General features: G+C 39.2%; 1 protein-coding gene and 1 long non-coding RNA gene across 17 annotated transcripts in view; one reads left to right on the top strand and one right to left on the bottom strand.

Moving 5' to 3' along the window:
* The window catches only part of EBF1 (EBF transcription factor 1), a 393,004-nt gene that overhangs the window by 116,510 nt on the left and 257,135 nt on the right, over positions 1–19,359 (bottom strand). For 8 of the 15 annotated variants that reach the window (XM_072824327.1, XM_072824319.1, XM_072824323.1 and 5 more), the window contains one exon: positions 6,496–6,637. In XM_072824327.1, coding sequence (XP_072680428.1) covers positions 6,496–6,637 — 142 coding nt within the window. The remainder of the gene's footprint in view (positions 1–6,495; positions 6,638–19,359) is intronic. The other 7 variants (XM_072824321.1, XM_072824325.1, XM_072824322.1 and 4 more) reach the window with 1 other exon arrangement.
* LOC140632382 (uncharacterized) overlaps positions 10,105–19,359 on the top strand; it is a 28,949-nt gene continuing 19,694 nt past the window's right edge. The window contains exon 1 of one of the 2 annotated variants that reach the window (XR_012029937.1): positions 10,105–10,197. This is a non-coding gene — a long non-coding RNA (uncharacterized lncRNA). Of the gene's footprint in view, positions 10,198–17,994; positions 18,237–19,359 lie in introns of those variants that run through there. The other variant, XR_012029938.1, reaches the window with a different exon arrangement.

The following is a 19,359-nucleotide window of genomic DNA, read 5'->3' as shown; positions in this document are numbered from 1 at the left end:
TCTTGCCCTGGGCTTTCATGACACACTAGGAGTCCATGTAATTGAAAATGAGTTCATCAAAGCCCTGCTTGGCCTCTCACACCATTTCACAATTGCCACCGACCATGACCTGAGCATCTCACATGGGCCTGGATAATGTGGCCCTTAGCAACTACTCTGGCCTCATCCTCTCAGTGACTGGGAGCAACAGGACTCATCCGAGTTTCCTTTGCGTTTCTTGAACTCACCTACGCAAAACAGCCTTTGCACATGTTGTCCCCTCTTCCTGAAAATTTGTTTCTGTCCCTTTTACCTGGTGAAAACCTACTCAGCTCTTATGTTTGGGCATAAATGTGATTTCCTCAAAGAAGGCTTCCCTGACACCTCACTCCTCCCCACTCCTTTTATGGTCCCCCTTTTATACATAACTCTTGTGAGTTGGTTGTAAATTTTGTTTAATATCTTTCTTCTCTATTTACATCATAAATTCTGTGAAGACAGGGACTGCATCTGCCTTGTGCTACTTACTGCACCTTAACTCGGTGCCCGCCACGTACTGGATGCTCAGAATAAAGGAAGAAATGATTTGGCTGAAGAGCCAAAGAAAGGACTATACTAGAAACAGCCAGTGCATTTCTTTGTTCTCCTGAAGCCCTGTTTCTCCAAAGGCACCTCCAGGTAGAAGGAGGTATGTGTCAGCGGTTTTGGTTCAGAGTACCAAAAACTTGTACATGTTAAAAGGAGATCTAGGGGCACCTGGGTGGTTCAGTTGGTTAAGCATCTGCCTTTGGTTCAGGTCATGATCTCAGGGTCCTGCATCCTGCTGAGCAGGGAGCCTGCTTCTCCCTCTCCCTCTGCCCCTGCTTGTGCACTCTTTCTCTCTGTCTGAAATAAGTAAATAAACAAAATCAAAAGAAAAGAAAAGAAAAGAAAGAAAGAAGAAAGAAAGAAAGAAAGAAAGAAAGAAAGAAAGAAAGAAGAAAGAAAGAAAGAAGAAAGAAAAGAAAAAAAAGAAAAAAGAAAAGAAAGAAAAGAAAAGAAAAGAAAAGAAAAGAAAAGAAAAGAAAGAAAAGAAAAGAAGAAAAGAAAAGAAAAGAAAAGAAAAGAAAAGAAAAGAAAAAGAAAAGGAGGTCTAGAGATAACCCAACCCAGATCTCACTGAACACACACCAAATTGAGGCCATGGAAGCAAAGTAACCTGCCCAGAGTTACACAACTAGTTCATGGCAGAGTTGGGTCCAGAAATCCAGATCTTCCATGAGACAGCCTGATCCTTTCTCTGTTAGATCCAACTGCTATTTACTAACCACTTCTTAGGGCCTCATTACACAGAACGGAGACAAGTGGGATCTCTCCTTTCTATTGGGAGCTCCATGCTGTCTCTCAATTTGGAGTAATCTTCCCAAGCCTGAATCATCTTTCTCCACATGTCCATAAAACAACAAATTTAAGTGCAGCTGGGCACAGGGAGTCAATGGGGTTGGATACCCGGGGGCAACCAACAGAAGCAAAAACTGCTTCTGTCTGGAGCAGAAGGATGAAAGAAGGTCAAATGCTAAAGAGCAGGAATAACACCATATTGTCAGGGACAGCTGGAAGGGGACACTGCAATGGAGAGGTCAGAACTAACTGGTGGTCGGGAGAATCTGCTTCTGCTTCTCTAACGCTGTAATTACAGCAAGGAGATGGGCCTAGTGATTCTATCACCACTCTATTCTACAAAGTATTTCTACTTTGACTAAACCCTACTTTTGTTTAGATTTGGTTCATTTTGGGGTCCTGGCACATTGATATATCACGTCTTTCTCTGTATAACCACTTTGAAGGGAAATGTAATTCATTTGTATCTGATGCCCACAAAAAGTAAATGTGACTTGCTTGTTTCTCAATTTTAAAAAGCAGGAGTGTTTTTAAAACATCTATGTTGGGGATCCCTGGGTGGCTCAGTGGTTTGGCACCTGCCTTTGGCCCAGGGTGCGATCCTGGAGTCCCAGGATCGAGTCCCATGTCAGGCTCCTGTCATGGAGCCTGCTTCTCCCTCTGCCTCTCTGCCTCTCTCTCTCTCTCTCTCATGAATAAATAAATAAAATCTTTAAAAAAATAAAAAATAATTAAACATCTATGTTTGAGCGAAGAAACTAAGGAGGATCTTAGATCAGAGTTCACAAACATTAAAATGTTCACCTTCTAAAACCTGATTTTTCAAATAAACATGATGACTGTACAAAATCATATGGATTTTTTAAAAAGAACCTAAATATGAAATACATCAGTTGGGGCCTTAAAACCAGAGAAGGTGCCTACCAGTGACCCGCTGAGCTCTTGGACCCGCTGATTTCCTAGTGATCGTGGAGGAGGCATGACCTCGAACAATCCAAAAAGGGGAGAGAGTGGAAGGAAAGAGAAGATGGGGACGGATACAAACACATGTATGCCACCAAAAAAGAAAAAAAAAAAGTCCCCTAAAAAAAAAAATGAGCATTTAAACTGCTTGTCAGAAGGCATCCTGACAAAGCCACTAGAGTGTATTCACAGGCATTTGCATAAATGCTGCCGGTGAGTTCACCATAGCTGCTAGCGCTAATGGTACATAAAGTAATTTAGTCACTTCTCCCGGCATTCTATGTCAGAATGATGAGCGCCGGCACTTTGCCTTGTTGCATATTAGATCATTAGATAATAAAGTGTTAGCGCATGCAAGCTGACAGGGTCGCCGCACTATAGCTTTGTGAGGGCACTGCGTTTTGCCACAGAGGGAAAAAATAGAGAAACTGATGCTACAATTGGCCTGAAATTCAAGTAAACACAACCTGAAACTCAAGAGAACAATAATAACAATATCAACACACCCAAGCCTTTAAAGATCCCTAGCACACAGTCCCCAGGAATTTGCCCAAGAGACAGGAAGACAGGACAAACACATAAGCTAGGGCTGCACATCACTGTGGGTGGGGACAATTCTGCATCTTTGGCCCCAGGTGTCTGCTTTTCAAAAATTGAAACCCTGAGAGTAGTCACCTTCTAATGCTACCTCTCTCCACAGTACACATCTTCTATAAAGCCATTGCTTGCTTCAAGACGAAACCTCACTGGCCTGAACTCTCCCATAAATATCCAGCCAAAGAAAATCTCAGTATTTATGAATGAAGAAAAAAACGAGGTAGAGCAATTACCATGAGCTACAAGATGCCAGGATTCACCTTCTTTGGACCATGCAAGATTCTATGAAATAAATTTGCCTTTGTCAACACTCCTACTTGAAATACAGGGGCTGTTATTTGAGCATGGAGGTTTGGAAGTCCGTGGGTCACACAGGGAAGACTGCATGAATGTAAAGCATGGTCTCTTTTTTCTACTTATATGCAGAAAGATGAGCTACGAAAGAGAACTTTCCTCCAACTATCTGACAAGCAGGCTATAAATAGAGATGTGCAGAGTTGCTCAAAATAATTCAGGCTACCTGTAAATGAGATGGTAAAAAGCCCAGAGTGAGAAAAAATGAAGGCTCCTACAGGTCACCTATGAGGTGAAAATACCTACTAGCAGTCTCACTGCGTAGTAGCTGTCTGAGGAGGGGGTGAAGGAATGGCACAGCCGAAGAGTATGGTGGTTGGTTCTGGAAATCTAAAACAGGGCACTTTCAAACAGGATTTTTCAATGGCAGATAGAGTATTACCATATCCCCAATCAACATGCATAAACATCGAAGTCCACTCCCACACAACCCCAGTGAAAGAGCTCAGTAGTCACCCTTTGCTGAGTAGATATTTATGTATCAGCCTGAAGTGTCTGAGTGGGTGGTTTTGAGTGGTTGGTTGATTCATTCTGCAGAGAAGCAGATTTCCATGTATTATTGTTACAAGGAAACTCATGGTATCTACCCTTTTATTCTCCTGAAGAGAAATAAAGTAGGCTTTGGTGACAGTGAGGCCCCCTAGCTGAAGAAGATAGGACATCCCCCTCATCCCTAATGATGGTTAACCACTAAGGAACAGTGAATTGTCATCACTTTCTTGAACAATATGTTAATAATAACATGGCCACTTGTGGACTGGTGAGCTGGAGAAGAGGAATAAAATGCTGTCTCTAAAACTTAGAATGATATGCTATTCCACTTGAAATATTAATATGTACACTTAGAAGCAAAAATATTTGAGTTGGGAACAAGCCTAGAGATGTTTTAGCCTAGAGATCTCCAACTGTGAGCCTTTGGCTGTATTCTTGCTAAGTGACATTGCCCCCTTCCTCCCTTCAGGGCTGAAAAGTTTTATAATTAGTTACCAACAATTAAAAGTGAGGAGCTTTAATTCTTGCCAAACTAGCACATCTGTTCCCACTGGACTCTCAGTCCCTTTGGCCACAACAGTCTGGGGCCACAGGACAGCAGAACATGAACTTGCTCTTCTTCTTCAGCCTCCAACCAGCCCACTTCCCCTCTGTACATGACCTGCCCCCGCTCAAGACACACATTTTGTTGTTTTGTTGTTACATGCCCAGATCATCACCTTCATTTTACCAAGAAGAAAACTAAAGATACCAAAGTTAAGGTGACTTGTCCAAGGTCACATAAAGGCAAGAGGTGAAACTAAAAATTGAATTTAGGTTTCCCGGCTCCTACTTCAAGATTCTTTCCTCCACATCATGATGCAAAATAATGGTCCTGATCTCCATGCTCTAGAGGTGTCCTTTCTAGCAGGTCATTTCTGTTGGATTGTTTTGGGTTGTTTCGGGGGAGAGATTCTTGATCCGTCCCTAACTTCCCAAAGGCAGGAATGGGAGCCTGCTGTGGTCTGAACTTGGAGTACAAGTTCATAACTGTGAACCCATAACTGATACATTTCAAACTGACAGTCAAGTCTGTCCTGGACAGGATGGTAACAATTATAACTAACCCAGCCACAGTGGAAAACAAAACTTCAGTTTTTAAACCACAGCTTTCCAAATTGTGCTCACTGAGTATTTGCCTAGTTTTTCCTCTTCCTTTCCCCTAAATACTTTTAGTGATACAATGCCTTAAGTGACTCCAAGGGTATTAAAAAGGCAGCATTACCGTAAAGTGAGGATCAGAATAATTTTAAATACAGGAATGGAACTAGGAATGTAATCATGAGCAGGTGTTTCAAATGGCCTCCTGCAAAAAAGTAATATCCATCCATCTCAGCACTAATGAAACCATAAAGAAGCAGCTTTTGAAAGATGATGGTTTACTTTAAAAAAAACTGTAAAACTGGATGTGGTGAAGAATCCCTTCCAAGAGTGTTACATCTGGCTAATTAATAAAAAGTACAGTTTATGTATTCGTGAAATGCAGAAAAAAATCAGGCAAAAATAATGATAGTGGTGTGTTTATTAAATTAGAATGCTGGCAGGGAAGGGAGTTTTCTACCTTATGAATTATATCATGGACAGCTCATGGCCCTTGGAAAAATCGGGCAATCAGGTGGTAATTTGTGCAGTAGTGTTTTTAAAAAGAATCCTGCTGACCTAGCAAACTGGAAAGTGAAGTGGAGAAATGGGTATAGAGTCTAATTTGAAGGAGATAAGAGAAAATCTAGCCTAGTGGTTGGTATCCAGTATAGTCTCAATCATTGTTTCTTGGATGGATGGTTGGGTGGATGGATTGATAAAAGATGAATACGTGGATGGGTGGATGGAGGAAGGACAGATGGATGGATGTACAGACAGATGCATGAAAAGTGAATGTATGGATGAATCGATAGAGGGATTATGGATAGATGGATAAATGGATGAGTAGAAGGATAGGTCAATGGATGGATGGATAGATGGAAGGATGTATACCTTATATATACGTGTAGTACAAAAATATTCAGGTGTACATTCAATCTAGCCCATGGTTCCTTTGAGTGGCATTCACATTCCTTGATTCAAATTTTTATCTGGTTTCCTCCGGTCCTCTCAAAGGTACCACTAGTTAGCCATAAATTCAAGACAAACTTTCCCCAAAACAAAGTCCACCTACAGAAAGCAGACTCTATCTTACAGTGATGAAGGGAGGATTATGCACAAGGCACAGGAGGTACATTTAGTTGGGCTTCATCTTCAGAAAATGCCTTTAACCCAGACTTTGGATTTTATCTCTAAATGGAGTTTCATATGAAGTTATAGAGATACACCAGCAGGATCGTAAAGAGGATGGAGTTCATTATACAACCAAGTCAGTTGTAAACTCAAAATGTATCATAGTATTTGTTACCCTGTGTTGGCCCCCCTTTATTTTTCACCAAGCAGGGGCTTAAAATAAAGCAGTCGTCCAGGTTTCCCCCTGACCCTCTCAACCTGAAGGAAAGATACATCAGCCATTTCCAGGATAGAGAGATGTGCAACAAGAAAGGCCTCAAAGATACCTTCCTGTCTTTAAATACTTGGTATCAGTATTGTTCAACAGAACATTTGAAATTGGAAACAGAGTAGAAAATGTGGTGGAGTTGGAAGAAAGAAACCAAATAGATTCACAGTTAAAGTAACAATGCCAACCAATGAAAATGATTTGCCTACCATGTTCCAGATAAGAGGGCGTACCTTCCGAGGGGTCAAGCCTCCGAGCCCTCCGCCCATGCTTAGAGTTATTATGGACAAACATGTTATCAGAGACTGCCAGGACATGGCCATCCACATTGACTGTCGTAGACACCACGACCTGGAGACAGAAGAGAGAAATGAATGAACATTTTAATATAAAAGCATGGAGGGTAATAAACTCAAGTTAAATAAATAACAGCTGGGAGCTGAAGAAAATTGCATAGCTATTTCACATAATAACTGGTGCTTATGCTGTACAAGTCTAACAAGAGGAGCTATTGATGAGTGGGTCTTTGGCATGGAACGCTTTTGATGCAGTTTTAAGTAAAATTGCACAGTTTATAGTTATACAGCAGAAGGTACACTGTTAACCATAATTTTAACAAGAGGATCTTTATTAGCATATTTTTTTACACAACGGTGGTTGTGTTTCACCTAAATTACCCTTCAGTTTAGACACTGAAGCAGATATCACAGTTGATCATGCAAATAAAAATCTTTTGAATCTTTAAAATATTTCCCCCCCCACTGCGTCAGGGTTAAGAGGATAGAGAAATGAAAAAGAGAGGTTTCAGCGAGAGCTGGTTTGTAGCTTTCTCTCCCGTTTCTTTCTGGGGTTTCTTGTACTTTTCTTCCCACATCACTTTGATTAATCAGACCAAAATTTCCTCCCCTTGCCCTCACCCCCATCACCACTACCACCACCACCACCCCCTCTCCAAAAGATCCCTGCTAATTAAGGGCCTTAGATCTGTTTCAAAGCCAAAAAACAAACAAAATAAAAAGCAACAACAACAACAAAACAAAACAAAAAGAAGGAACACTTTGGTCCAGGTATAATTCAGATACCCTAGTCACTCATAAACTGACTCTGAACCTAGTTTGCCAGAAGGAACACGGGCAAAAGTGTTTTCTCAGAGAACTTTGACTAAAACAATGAGAAGAAATGACCTACACTTCTCCTTATATTAAATAGGGAAGAGGATTAAAACTGAAACCCACAGAGATATGTTTATTCATGCGACCTCTTACAACCAAATATAATAATTGTCTGTAATTGCAGCTTCAGCTCCCACCTCATGCTTTGACATGGGAAACAGCAATCAGCCAGCTCCCGTTTAATCCACCTATTATGTTGACTAATTAACTTTCCTCGACAGTTTATTTCTTCCTCCATTATCAGCCCCTGTCAGCCGCAAGCACCCTGCAGCATAGGGGGGACCTCGGGCTCTTTGATTGATCACCGATAGATTGACATGCAGATTAATTTAATTAGAATCACCTCACTTGAGAAATGAAAGACAAAGGCAAGAGGGCTAATAGATCTGCTCTCATAATGAGGCGAACCTCCAGAGCCAAAGCTGAGGATTTCTGATTTATTTTGCTCAATTCCCCAGTTGCTTGGAAAGACTCTCGCTTTAATTGTTCTTGGTTTTTGAGAGGCATTAGCCTCTGAAGAGGTGAAATGCTTTACAGGGATTGGCACACACTAAGGCCCCAGTTTCTGGGGAAGCCTTTTCTCCCACTTCCAGAGTCTTGTGCAATGCTGCAGTGTCATCTCCTGAGTTGGGCAGAGGGCAAGACACTGGGCCTTGGCCTATTCCTCAGAATTGTCAGCTCTGCCTGGCGAAGTGCCCTCCTCAATGGCCTCCCACCCCAACCAATATCAGCCATACTTAAAAATTCCACTGTCCGTGTCTTTGACCTAAGCACATCAGGCCAAAATATGGTGGAGTCCGTTTCTCGCAGCCTCAAAGATGGCAACAAACTCCAGGCTGTGAATACAGTTCCCAAAACTATTGTGGGGTGGATTTCATTTGATCTGATCCGATTTGACTTGATCTGCTTACTGGTTTTTGTTTTTTCTTCTAGGCCTTCCCTTCTGCAGACCTGAAGCCCTGCTCCCTAAATTCAGCCTCTACAGTCTCTCAGACCCAGATGTGGATGACACACATAGTCATCCTACCCTGGGGCCTCCCAAGGATGACTTCAGGGCAAAGCTTCTGTGGGGTCCTCCCTCCGAGTCCTTTCTTGGGGTCTTTTCCATAACTCCCGATCAGGCCTGATTTTATTTTTTAATTCTATTTTATTAAAATACAAAGTAAACAATTGAAAGTCCATTCTGGGACTCAGGGTATTTGCTTCACTCATTGTGAAAACCAAAATTCCAACTAGGGCAAGTCATTCATGGGAGGACTCAGTACATTTGAAGTAGCAGTTTGCAAAGTGGTTTTTCTCTTTCTTCATGATTGACCAACCAGATCTGACACGGCCTGAAGGTTATGTGTATGCCTCATCAATTGTAGGTTAATTTAAAAGGAGGAGGAAGAGAAGAAAATGGTCTATTCTTTTATTTTCAAAAAGTATGATGTGCCAATACAGAGTCCATATTATTTAAGGCAACGGAAACACTTTTCTTTTTAGTTAGGGAGGTGGGACATTTACAATTATATAACAGAGCTGGGTCTTTCAAAGAATTTTTGATTTACTACGAGACCACAATTGAGTGGTCACTGGAGTCGTTAGCTGAAGAAACTATAAAAGGAATCCCAAACGGTATCTGTTTCCAGTGTCAGGAAATACAGAAAGTTGTTATTTTAGATGTCTGTCTTAAGAGAAAAAAAAAGCAATGACAATTCACCATGCACCTGTAAGACAAAATGCTACAGGCTTAGGCTTAAAATATTCAGTATTGTTTAAAGACATTGTCATCTAATTCCTATATTGAACAAAAATGACAAAAACGGTTAAGTTAAAAAAAAAAAAAAACAACAACTACATCCTATGTGTTTTTTCTTGATAAAAGAAGGATCACCAAGACCACATGTGTGACAGGACCATTTCACTGAAAGTTCCATTAAAATTGGAGAAGGATAAAACAGAATCCTCATGCCTTTAATTTCCAGAAAATAAACACCTAGCGTTCCTCACAGAAACTCATGACTAAACATTTTAACTTCCCTCTCCCCAAAATAACTTCTCTCATTCCAATTTGGAAATGATCAAGATATATTTCAATTAAACATATGCTGAAATTAATCCATAGAGCAACTTGTAAATTTTTTTAAAAAATCTAATTGTAAGATGCAAAGGGGGCACTGAAGTGTCCTTTAAAAATAGGCCCATAGTGGGAGGGAAAAGGGCCTTTACAGTTTAACACAAGATTAATGAGGTGCTGACATATTCATGCAGGCAAGGGGACAGACAGGCCTGCCAAATCTTCAACCTTCCCAAATTTTGTCAACAAAACACAGCTTGAATTTGGGACAGGTAAACACAGAAAATGATTTTACATTTGGACTCAACACTTCTCTCTCTATCCTCTTCCTCACTCTCCTGCCCAGGGAAAGAGATGAAGGGAATATGAGGAACAGGTATATTTAGAATTTTATGATATCTGTTAAATTAAATCTTTACTCTTTAGAATTGTACTGTCCATACAATAACCACACATGTAGTTATTTACATTTAAATTAATTAAGTAAAATTTTAAATTCCATTGTTCTTAAGTTTCCATAGGAACATTTCAAGTGGTTAGTAGCCATATTGGACAGGGCAGATATAGAACATTTTCATCATTGTAGAATGTTCTATTGGACAGTGCTGCTGTAGAATGGTTTTGAAATAAATTGTTCTAAGTTATTCATGAAGATGTCCAAGTTATATCTCCTGAAATAGGTATTTGTCTAAGTGAGCATGTTTAAGGTTATGTACAAGTATTTTTTATCACTATATTTTTTAGAATTCATTTTCTATTTGGGGCATAGCTTTCTAATATAGCAATCCATAGATGTGCTGATGAACATGCAGTGTGTTCCATGCTACCTTATATCTGGGTCCAGCCCTCCAGGTGAGGGCATCCAGTATGAGGAGATTAAAAAACAAAACAAAACAAGATAAATCAGCAGGTACACATGGACTATGGAAATCTTACACTAACATTTCTTTCAGTGATTCAGAATGTCTTCTGCTTTGTCCTGGACCTAGCTATCCCAAAAGGTTGTTATTTTTATAATTTCACCCCCTCTATTTAGAATTAAAAAGAATTCAACATAAAATTGATGATTCTAGAGTCCCAAGATTTCCTGGTTGATGTGACTTTGGCCAGGTTAACTTAATTCTCAGCCATAGTGTTCCTGCCTGTCAAGTGGAAATACTAATAACAGTACCTTGTTATGTGAGGCTTATATTATTTAAAGCAGGCAGCATGCTTCCTGGCTCATACTGAGCACTCAACAAATGTTAGTAGCAGTAGTATTGTAGCTGTTACTCTGTTGGAGATGCTCACCAAAAAGTTCAAGTTAATGCATTGGCTGATCATTTGAAGCCATAAAGAGGACTCCACATAAACTATAGAGATACAGAAATTATCTCTAATATGTTCACTGCTTTATCAGTCTAATAATAAAACTGTAGAATTTTAAGGACTTTTGTGCTCACAATACGTAATTAGTAATTTAGGCCTCATGTAAATTGCAAACTTCACTGGTTTATTTAATTTTACTTTCTAGAACCCACTGGCATCTTAGCCTGTTACATTATAGGCTTGAAACTCAACAAAATCTTATTGCTTTGAAAAAAATCTATAAATTAGACATCTTCTCAATTCAGTCTAGTGTTCCGAGTATTCTGTATGAATGAAGGATTCTCTGGGAGTTTTGTTATTGGTTATATTTCCTACTATCATTCTTCAGGCTGTCCCTCTTTCCTTCATATCAGGCAGGGGAACTTATATGTCCCAACTAAACTTAATTATCTAAGATTCATGACCTCTCTGTCTCATGAGCAGATTTTCAAAAATACAAAAGCCACTGAATTCAGTCAAGGGTGGAAGATCACATTAACAAAAGTAGCAGCTCATGTAAAAGAAGGGGTTATGACAAAAGCAACCAAAAGAGTTGAAATCTATATTTTTAAACATTTCTACAACAAATATGGAATCAAGAAAAAGATTAGACCATAAAAATATTTTCAATATTTAAATTTAGAATATTTTAGTAGTAAGTACCTCCCTCCAAAAACTAATTACTTTAACAAATTAATTTTGAATGAATATAGTTATAAATTTGGTTTTCAAAGTTAATATATGGTAACCCAGTGTAGGAAACTGGTGCTAAGGGTTGGTCTGTTACATGACTTTTTCACCTTTTTAACTTCTTCTATGTCTGCATTAATTCAAGACCCCTAATATAAGGCATTAAATGCACTGGCTTGAAGTACATGAAATAAAAAGGGAGTAAGCAACATTCCATGGAATAATAATCAGCAATAAAATGAAACAAACTATTGATACGTGAATTTCAAGAGAACTGTGCTGAGTGAAAAAAGGCCAATACCAAAAGATTACATATTGCATGTTATGGGTGTATTTCCCCACCCACACACACAATCCCCACCAAATTTACATGTTGAATACCTAATCTTCAACACCTCAGGATGTGACTGTATTTGGAGACAGGGCCTTTAAAGATGTGATTAAGTTAAAATAAGGCCTAGCATGGGCCCTAATCCAATCTGACTGGCATCTTAAGAAGAGGAAATTTGGTCACACAGAGAAACATTCAGGTGTACGTGCAAAGAAGAAAGACCACGTGAGGAACAGCAAGAAAGTGGCTATCTGCAAGCCAAGCAGAGAGTGCTCTGAGGAAACCAGTCCCACTGACACCTTTATCTTGGACTTCTAGCCTCCAAAACTGTGAGAAAATTAATTTCTATTTTTAAGCCACTCAGTCTGTGTTATTTGTTATGGAAGTCATGGAAAAGTAATACACTGCATAGTTCCATTCACTTGACATTCCTGAAATTAAAAAATTTTAGAAATGGAGAATGGATTAGCACTTGCCAAGGGATAGGGACAGAGGGAAGGTGGATGTGGCTACTACAAAAAACAATAGAAGGATTCTTGTGGTGATGGCAATGCTCAATATCTTTACTGTGGTGATAGATACACAGATCTACACATGATAAAATTTTGCAGAACTAAAAACATACCCATATGTAAATAACTACAAGTCAAACTAGAGAAATTTGAATAAGCATTTATCAGTGCTCATATCCTGCATGATTATTATATAGTACTATGTAATGTTGTACTAGTTTTGCAATATATTACTACTGGGGTTCTGGGTAAAGGGTACACAGGATCACTCTGTATTATTTCATACAACCACATGTGAATCTACAACTATATGAATAAAAAATTCAACTAAATAAAAGGCATCATCAATCAAAACATCCTTCAACAGGTGAATGGATATGCAAACTAGTAATCCACAGGAAGAAATATTATACAGCAATACAAAGAAATGAGCTATCAAGTCATGAAAAGACATGGAATTTTAAATGCATAGTGCTAAATGAAAGAAGCCAATTTGAAAAGGCTATATACTGTGTGACTCCAACTATATGACATTCTGGGAAAGGTAAAACTATGGAGATAGTAAAAAGATTAATGGTTGCCAGGCATTTGCCAGGGATAGGGGAAGGATGAATAGGTGGAGCACAGGGGCAATGAAACCATTCTATATGATACTGTAATGGTGGATATGTAACATCCTGCATTTGTCCAAACCCATATAATACAAAATAATAAAAATGAATCCTACTATAAGCTATAAACTTTATACTGTGTTAACAATGATGTATCACATAGCACATCAGTTCTAATAAATGTATCAGACTAATGCAAGGTGTTAATAATGGATACATAGGGTGGGATTGAGGGAGTCTATGAGAACTTGCTATATCTTCCACTCATTTTTCTGTAAACCTAAAACTTCTCTACAAATTAAATCTTTATATCATCAACACTACACAGCCCACATTCTCTACCTTACCTGTCTGCTAAACCATTCATTCTTTACAGACCCCTTGAATATTACAACCAAAAGATAAGATATCATCCAATCTAGCTTCCAACTAAGAGTTTTCAAATGTAGTGTAATAGGAACAATGTAGCAGAGAAGGAACCCTAAATTCACCCACAGGAAGACTGTATATTTAAACACTTAGTATAGGTCTAAATGTTTAAAACACATAGTTTAGTTGATAGTATATATTATCAACATTTAGTTGATACAGGATTGAATCATCTGCATGGGAACACTGGTTATCTCATGCATGTGAGAAGCTCTGAATTGATGGATTCACGTGGCTTTGAATAATTTTAAAACCGAAAAAAAATAATAAAACCGAGTGTGATTCTTAATAAATACCATTAGGATCAAAAATAAGTGTTATGCTATATGTTGGCAAATCGAACTCCAGTAAAAAAATATACAAAAAAATAGGTCATCACATGGGATTCATAAAAGAAAATAATAAAAGTCCTCAGTAGTTAAGACACTGCAGATTTGTCCAACTCCTCTTTTTGAGGCTTAGAAAACTGAGGCCCAAGAAATTTAAAAGCATCCTCAAGGTCACAGGACAAATTAAGAGCAGGGGTAAGCCTGAAGGGAAACTCCCAGACTCCAGATCCAGTTCTCACCTATAGTAGCCTCTGGCTTCTCAAAACAAACCCCTGGCTTAAGTCTTTTCTCTCCTAACTCTGCTGGGATCTTCTAGGACGTATATCTGGGTTCAATGTGACTGACTATACTTTCAGTATTATATACATAAAAATGGTCTGCAGCAGTTAGGAGTTAGGTCTTCATTAACTTTGTCCTTTACAATATCCTTGACTGATATGGAATGAGATAGTCTCTGAAACCTGCCTGATTGCTAGTTTCTATCTGGTTGAAAGATCCCAAATAACTCATTAAAAATTATGGAGGACGCGTGAACCTACAGGACTTAGCAGAGCAGAACTGTGGGAGAAAGGGAGTGCGTAACCAAATTAAATCCACTCTTTAAGGCTCAAGGCAAAAATATCTCTTCAAAAGCAGACATCTCTAAATCCTCAGATACTGATGCTAAAACAATTTGAACCTTTGAAAACTAAACTCAGATTCTCTCTCCTGAACTGTGACACATACTCAACATAAAAGCTAATTAGTGACCTGAAACTTGGTCCCCATTCTGTGGGTCAGGATACCTCTGATGACTCTTGATGGTGTCATTGGCACTGAACATGTGCTCTCCATTTGTGTGTTCCCACTGGCTATTTTAAGTAGCAGTGAGCCAACACATACAGGATCGCCATGTGTGTTCTCTACCAACGAGACCTTGACACATGGATGTGAAAATTGGGAGCAAGAAAACAGCATATTAGTCAACAGCTCATATTCTAGAGTCAGAGAGTCCTGAGTCTGAACTCCAACTCCATTGCTTACTAACCTTAGCTAAGTCACTCAATCATAGGAATAGGTGTGAGCCTACTTTTTTTTTTTTTTTTGGAGTTCAATTTGCCAACATATAGCATAATGCTCATCCAGTGCTCATCCCATCAAGGGCCCCGCTGGTGTGAGCCTACTTTATTCCAGGCCTATTCTATGAAGAAGCAGCAATGAACAAGACAGATAAATTATTTGTCCACCAATTAGTGTTCATCAGAGACAGAAAGGTATTTTCAGGCAGTAAGTAAGCAATAAAAGCAAATTTCTGGATGTGAAAATTTCCAAGAAAAAAATAAAATGGGACAGAGTGATACCTAGGTGAGAGCTATTTTGGATTGGGTGATTAAGGAAGGTGTCTCTGAAAAGGTGATGTTTTTAGTTGAAATATAAGTAAAAGACGTAGCTGGCTATTCACTGAAGCCACAGAAGAATTTTCTAGGAGGATGGAATAGCAAGTGCAAAGATCTCAAGGCAGGAATGACTTTGGTGTATTTTGAGGAAGAGAAATGAAAGAAAATAAAGGAAGGCCAAGGTGCTGGTTTGGAACAAAGTAAGCAAGGGAAAGAGCAGTGGAAAAATAAGTAAGATTATCCATGCAAAACACTTTGTACAGTGTCTCACATATAATAAAAGCTCTGGAAGTTACAACTTAAAAAGTGACAGAATGTAAGAAAATCTTTTGTTTTTAAGTCTCACTAAATACAGGCATCGTCAGAAGCAACGTCCATTGGCAACAGTGATCAAATCAAACACTTTTAAACATCTATCCTTTCATGTATTTTACATTTCTTCAATAGTGACTGTACTTAATGTAGAAATTTATTTCCTCTAAGTGCAGAGCCACCACTCATCAAATCGTGTTCATAAGGATTCCTTCTCAGTGATGCATATTTTCTGCCAAGGCCCAGCATAAGGCGCATGCCAAGATACATATTTGCCCAATAAGCCGTAATGGTTTAATATATCAGGTTGAAAATCCACCATTTGTATTTACCATGTTATGTGAATTAATCCTGTATTCTGAAACTATCATTAGAGCTGCTTTCAGTATAATTAATCAGCGTGGTGCATCTTGAAATTATTCTGTATGAAGAGAGTGATTGCAGCTCGGGCCCCCCTAGCATTCTGTTGGTAAAGAATTTAATTGCAAGATGTGCTGTTTGTCAAAACAATATAAAACAGGGGGTGGGGGACGGTGGGAGAGAAATAAAAAGGATACAAATATTTCTTTCTTTATTTAAGTGCCTTTAAAAGCAGACTGAAACTGCAGAGGTAGGGCATGTGTTTTAAGAATCCTCTAATCACACGCTATAATATATTGATTCAGAGCCTCTGTGGGCTTTTGAATAAATAACAAGGATTTCCCAAAATTTATAGGATTCACCAAAAACCAAGAGCAGAGAGTTGCCTTTTACTGTCATTTCCCATGCCAGCATTTTTAAAAGAACACACTTTTGGTGGGAATTTGGGATGATAAACTGGTGGTTTCTACTCATATTTTCTATCCCCCGCTCCATATGACTAATAAGTGAAAGAGGATTGTTTGTCTCCTCCAATAAACATGAGATAAGCATGAATTTGGAGCCTGCTGTTCTCTCCGCTCAGAAAATTCTTCTGGCTCTTCTCAGGATAGTTTATTCTTATCCTGTAGCTCTGAGCTTACATATCACGTCCTCAGAAGTTTTCCCTGGTCACCCACTTTAAATCAGGTTCCTATCCCCCATCCCACATGTATTCTCTCTCGTATTATTAATATTTCTTATAGAAATAATGAAAAATGTTTTAATAATTTGTAATTAACAACTTGAAAACATTATAGCAACTGATGGTGCTAGTTACCCACACATCCATTTTCTCTCCTTCTCAGGCTATACAAGTAGACATTGGCAAGTCGCTCTGTGGTTCTATAAGGCCATGTGACAGATGTCTATATGGCCATGTGACAGATTTGACAAGGGTCATTTCTGAGGTTTTTAAGAAGTCCATGAGCCCCCTCCATGTACTCTTTACCCTTCAGTTGGATAGACAGAGACAAACAAAGTTTTAGGGGATAGGAGAGACAGACACACAAAACAAAAAGAATGAGGTGCCTGGGTTGAGCATCTGCCTTCAGCTCAGGTCATGATCCCGGGGTCCTGAGATCAAGTCCCACATCAGCCTCCCCTTGAGGAGCCTACTTCTTCCCCTGTCTGTGTCTCTACCGCTCTCTGTATCTCCAATAAATAAATAAATAAATAAATAAATAAATAAATAAATAAAATATTTTTTTTTAAAAAGAGCCCTGATCCCCCAAATCACTTTATGTGCAAGATCCATTCACTGACCAAGAACACCTGCCTTGTATCATCATGTGAACAAGAAATAACCTGTTGTGAGTGAGCCATTATATTCTTTGCTCTATTTATTAGAGCAGCCAGTATTATCCTAACAAATAGACCCCAACTAGAATATAAGCTTCATTACGACAAACACCCTGTCTTTCTTGTTCATCACGATATACTCACCACCTACCACATCAATAAATACTACTGAGTACATGCATGCATGAAGGAAGGAATATATCTTAAATTTATATTCACCTATAGTCATATATCTAACACTTATATGTGAATATGGATTTGTAGCCTTTTGAAAAATTTTGTCGAAGGGATAAGATGAATTTGGAGACTTATACCTTACTTCCCAGTCCCCAGGTACTCCGGCATCTACTGTGATGACAGCTTGTACCCACTTCCTGTTCCTTCCCTCATCATCCTCATTCTGCCAGCCCCAACAAGGAAAGCTATTGATAAGGATTTAAATCTTCACCTGGAATTGTCTAGCTCCTGTCAGTTAAAAATCAGACCCATGACATGGTTTTAATACAGTCCTTTAACATTAGCATCTTTGTAGTGTCAAGATGAAGAAACAGGCTCATTTAGACACAGTGTATTTCTCCCTGTCATGAGCTGTTTCCATCTTACCTTACCCCCACTTTCTCCTCTCCTCCCCACTTCCTCACACCCACCAGAACTGAATGAAGCCTGTATCCACTGTTGTATTTGAGCAAGTTTGTTGCCCTAGCCACAGCCTGGGGATTTCAAAAGAAAACATCCATTGTAAATTAAGAAGAAGGAGGGGGAAAAAAAAGATTGTACCAGATTTTCTACAAGGTTTATTCCATAAAGCCTTAAAGTATGGACACAGCCGAGTTCTGCAGAAAGTGATTAATTTCTTGAAAACGCTAAGGTCACACTAATTGACATGACCTGTGTAATTAAGTAGTCTCTGTTTACACACCAGAAGCTCAGCCGCTGTGAGGCTGAGTTTGCTTGACAGAATGTCTTTACATGTCAAGAGATCAACAACCTTTCTTATGTCCTCCTCAGTCACCTACACAGGCCCCTGATTGCTGTTCAGAGGAGACACGCTCTGGTGTGGCTGTATGAAGATCAGGCTGGCCTGGTGAGCATACAAAATGAGATGAGAGAAAAGCAGCAGCCACTATTGTTGGAGAGAGCCCACTTAATAGTCAGGAGAGCACATTTTCGATCAGATGTCTCTAGGTCTTAGGTTTTCAGTATAACTGGGAAAAGCCACATTGAGATGTCAAGGGTAGGCCAGAGTTTTCTCATGCTAAAGAGACACTTTCTCATTCCTCCTTAAAGGCAATAGCAACATAAAACCTACTTCCTAATGGTGTACTATGAGAGAAATGAGGAAAATTCTGTCTTCTTCACAGGCAACCTTCAACCAATGTCTCTATGATGCATCTCTGTCAGTCAGGGTAGCTGCAGGGAAAATTAATTTTCCCCCTCTTAGGCAAGTCATAAGATTTGGGAACTTCAGTATGGTTTCTTCACAGAGTACTCTGAAACATCAGGGGCCATTTTCCTCATGCTCCATCATGGGTCTTTCTTGCTCTGGAGAAGTGGCCCAAACCACCATAAGTTAAGTAAAGCTGAAGCCATCTTCTGAGTAATAGCTTCTCTTTCTAAGGTTCGTACAAGTAGAAACTGGCCAGCGCTGTAGCTCTGTTCAGAAACAATGCTCATGTTCTTCTCCTTCCATACAACTCCACTCTCTGCCTGATGAACTTTGGTGGCATTCCAGTATTCATGCAGATGGTAGCTTTAGGCTTGTTATAGGGCAAACACCTCTCACTGGCTTTCCTGAAGGGCCAGCACATGTTCATGGGTAGCCACTCTGGCTCTCAGCTGTTGAGAGACCTCCTTATTTTCTCTGCACTAAGTCTCTCCATACAGATTCTAAACAGCTTCTTTACTGTTCCACATTTATAACACCTGAGTCAGACCACTGGGTTGAATTACCACCTCTTCACTACCTAGTGGATGTGTGACTTTGAGCAAATTGCTTCACTCCTCTAAGCCTCAGTTCCTCATGTGTAAAATTACATTTTACAAATATAATATTTGCATGTTCCTAGCAGGGACATTGTGAAGACAAAATGATAACTCGTGTAAAATACTTAGCATGATACCTCTCATATAATAAGTACCTAATAAATGTTAGTTTTATCATTACCATCATCGTGGCCAATGTCCATAGATGTATATCAAGGTACACA

This window comes from Canis lupus, chromosome 4, assembly GCF_048164855.1.
Source record: "Canis lupus baileyi chromosome 4, mCanLup2.hap1, whole genome shotgun sequence".
Lineage (NCBI taxonomy): Eukaryota > Metazoa > Chordata > Mammalia > Carnivora > Canidae > Canis > Canis lupus.
Note: the sequence above shows the minus strand (reverse complement) of the source record. Positions and strands in the feature narration are given on the sequence as shown.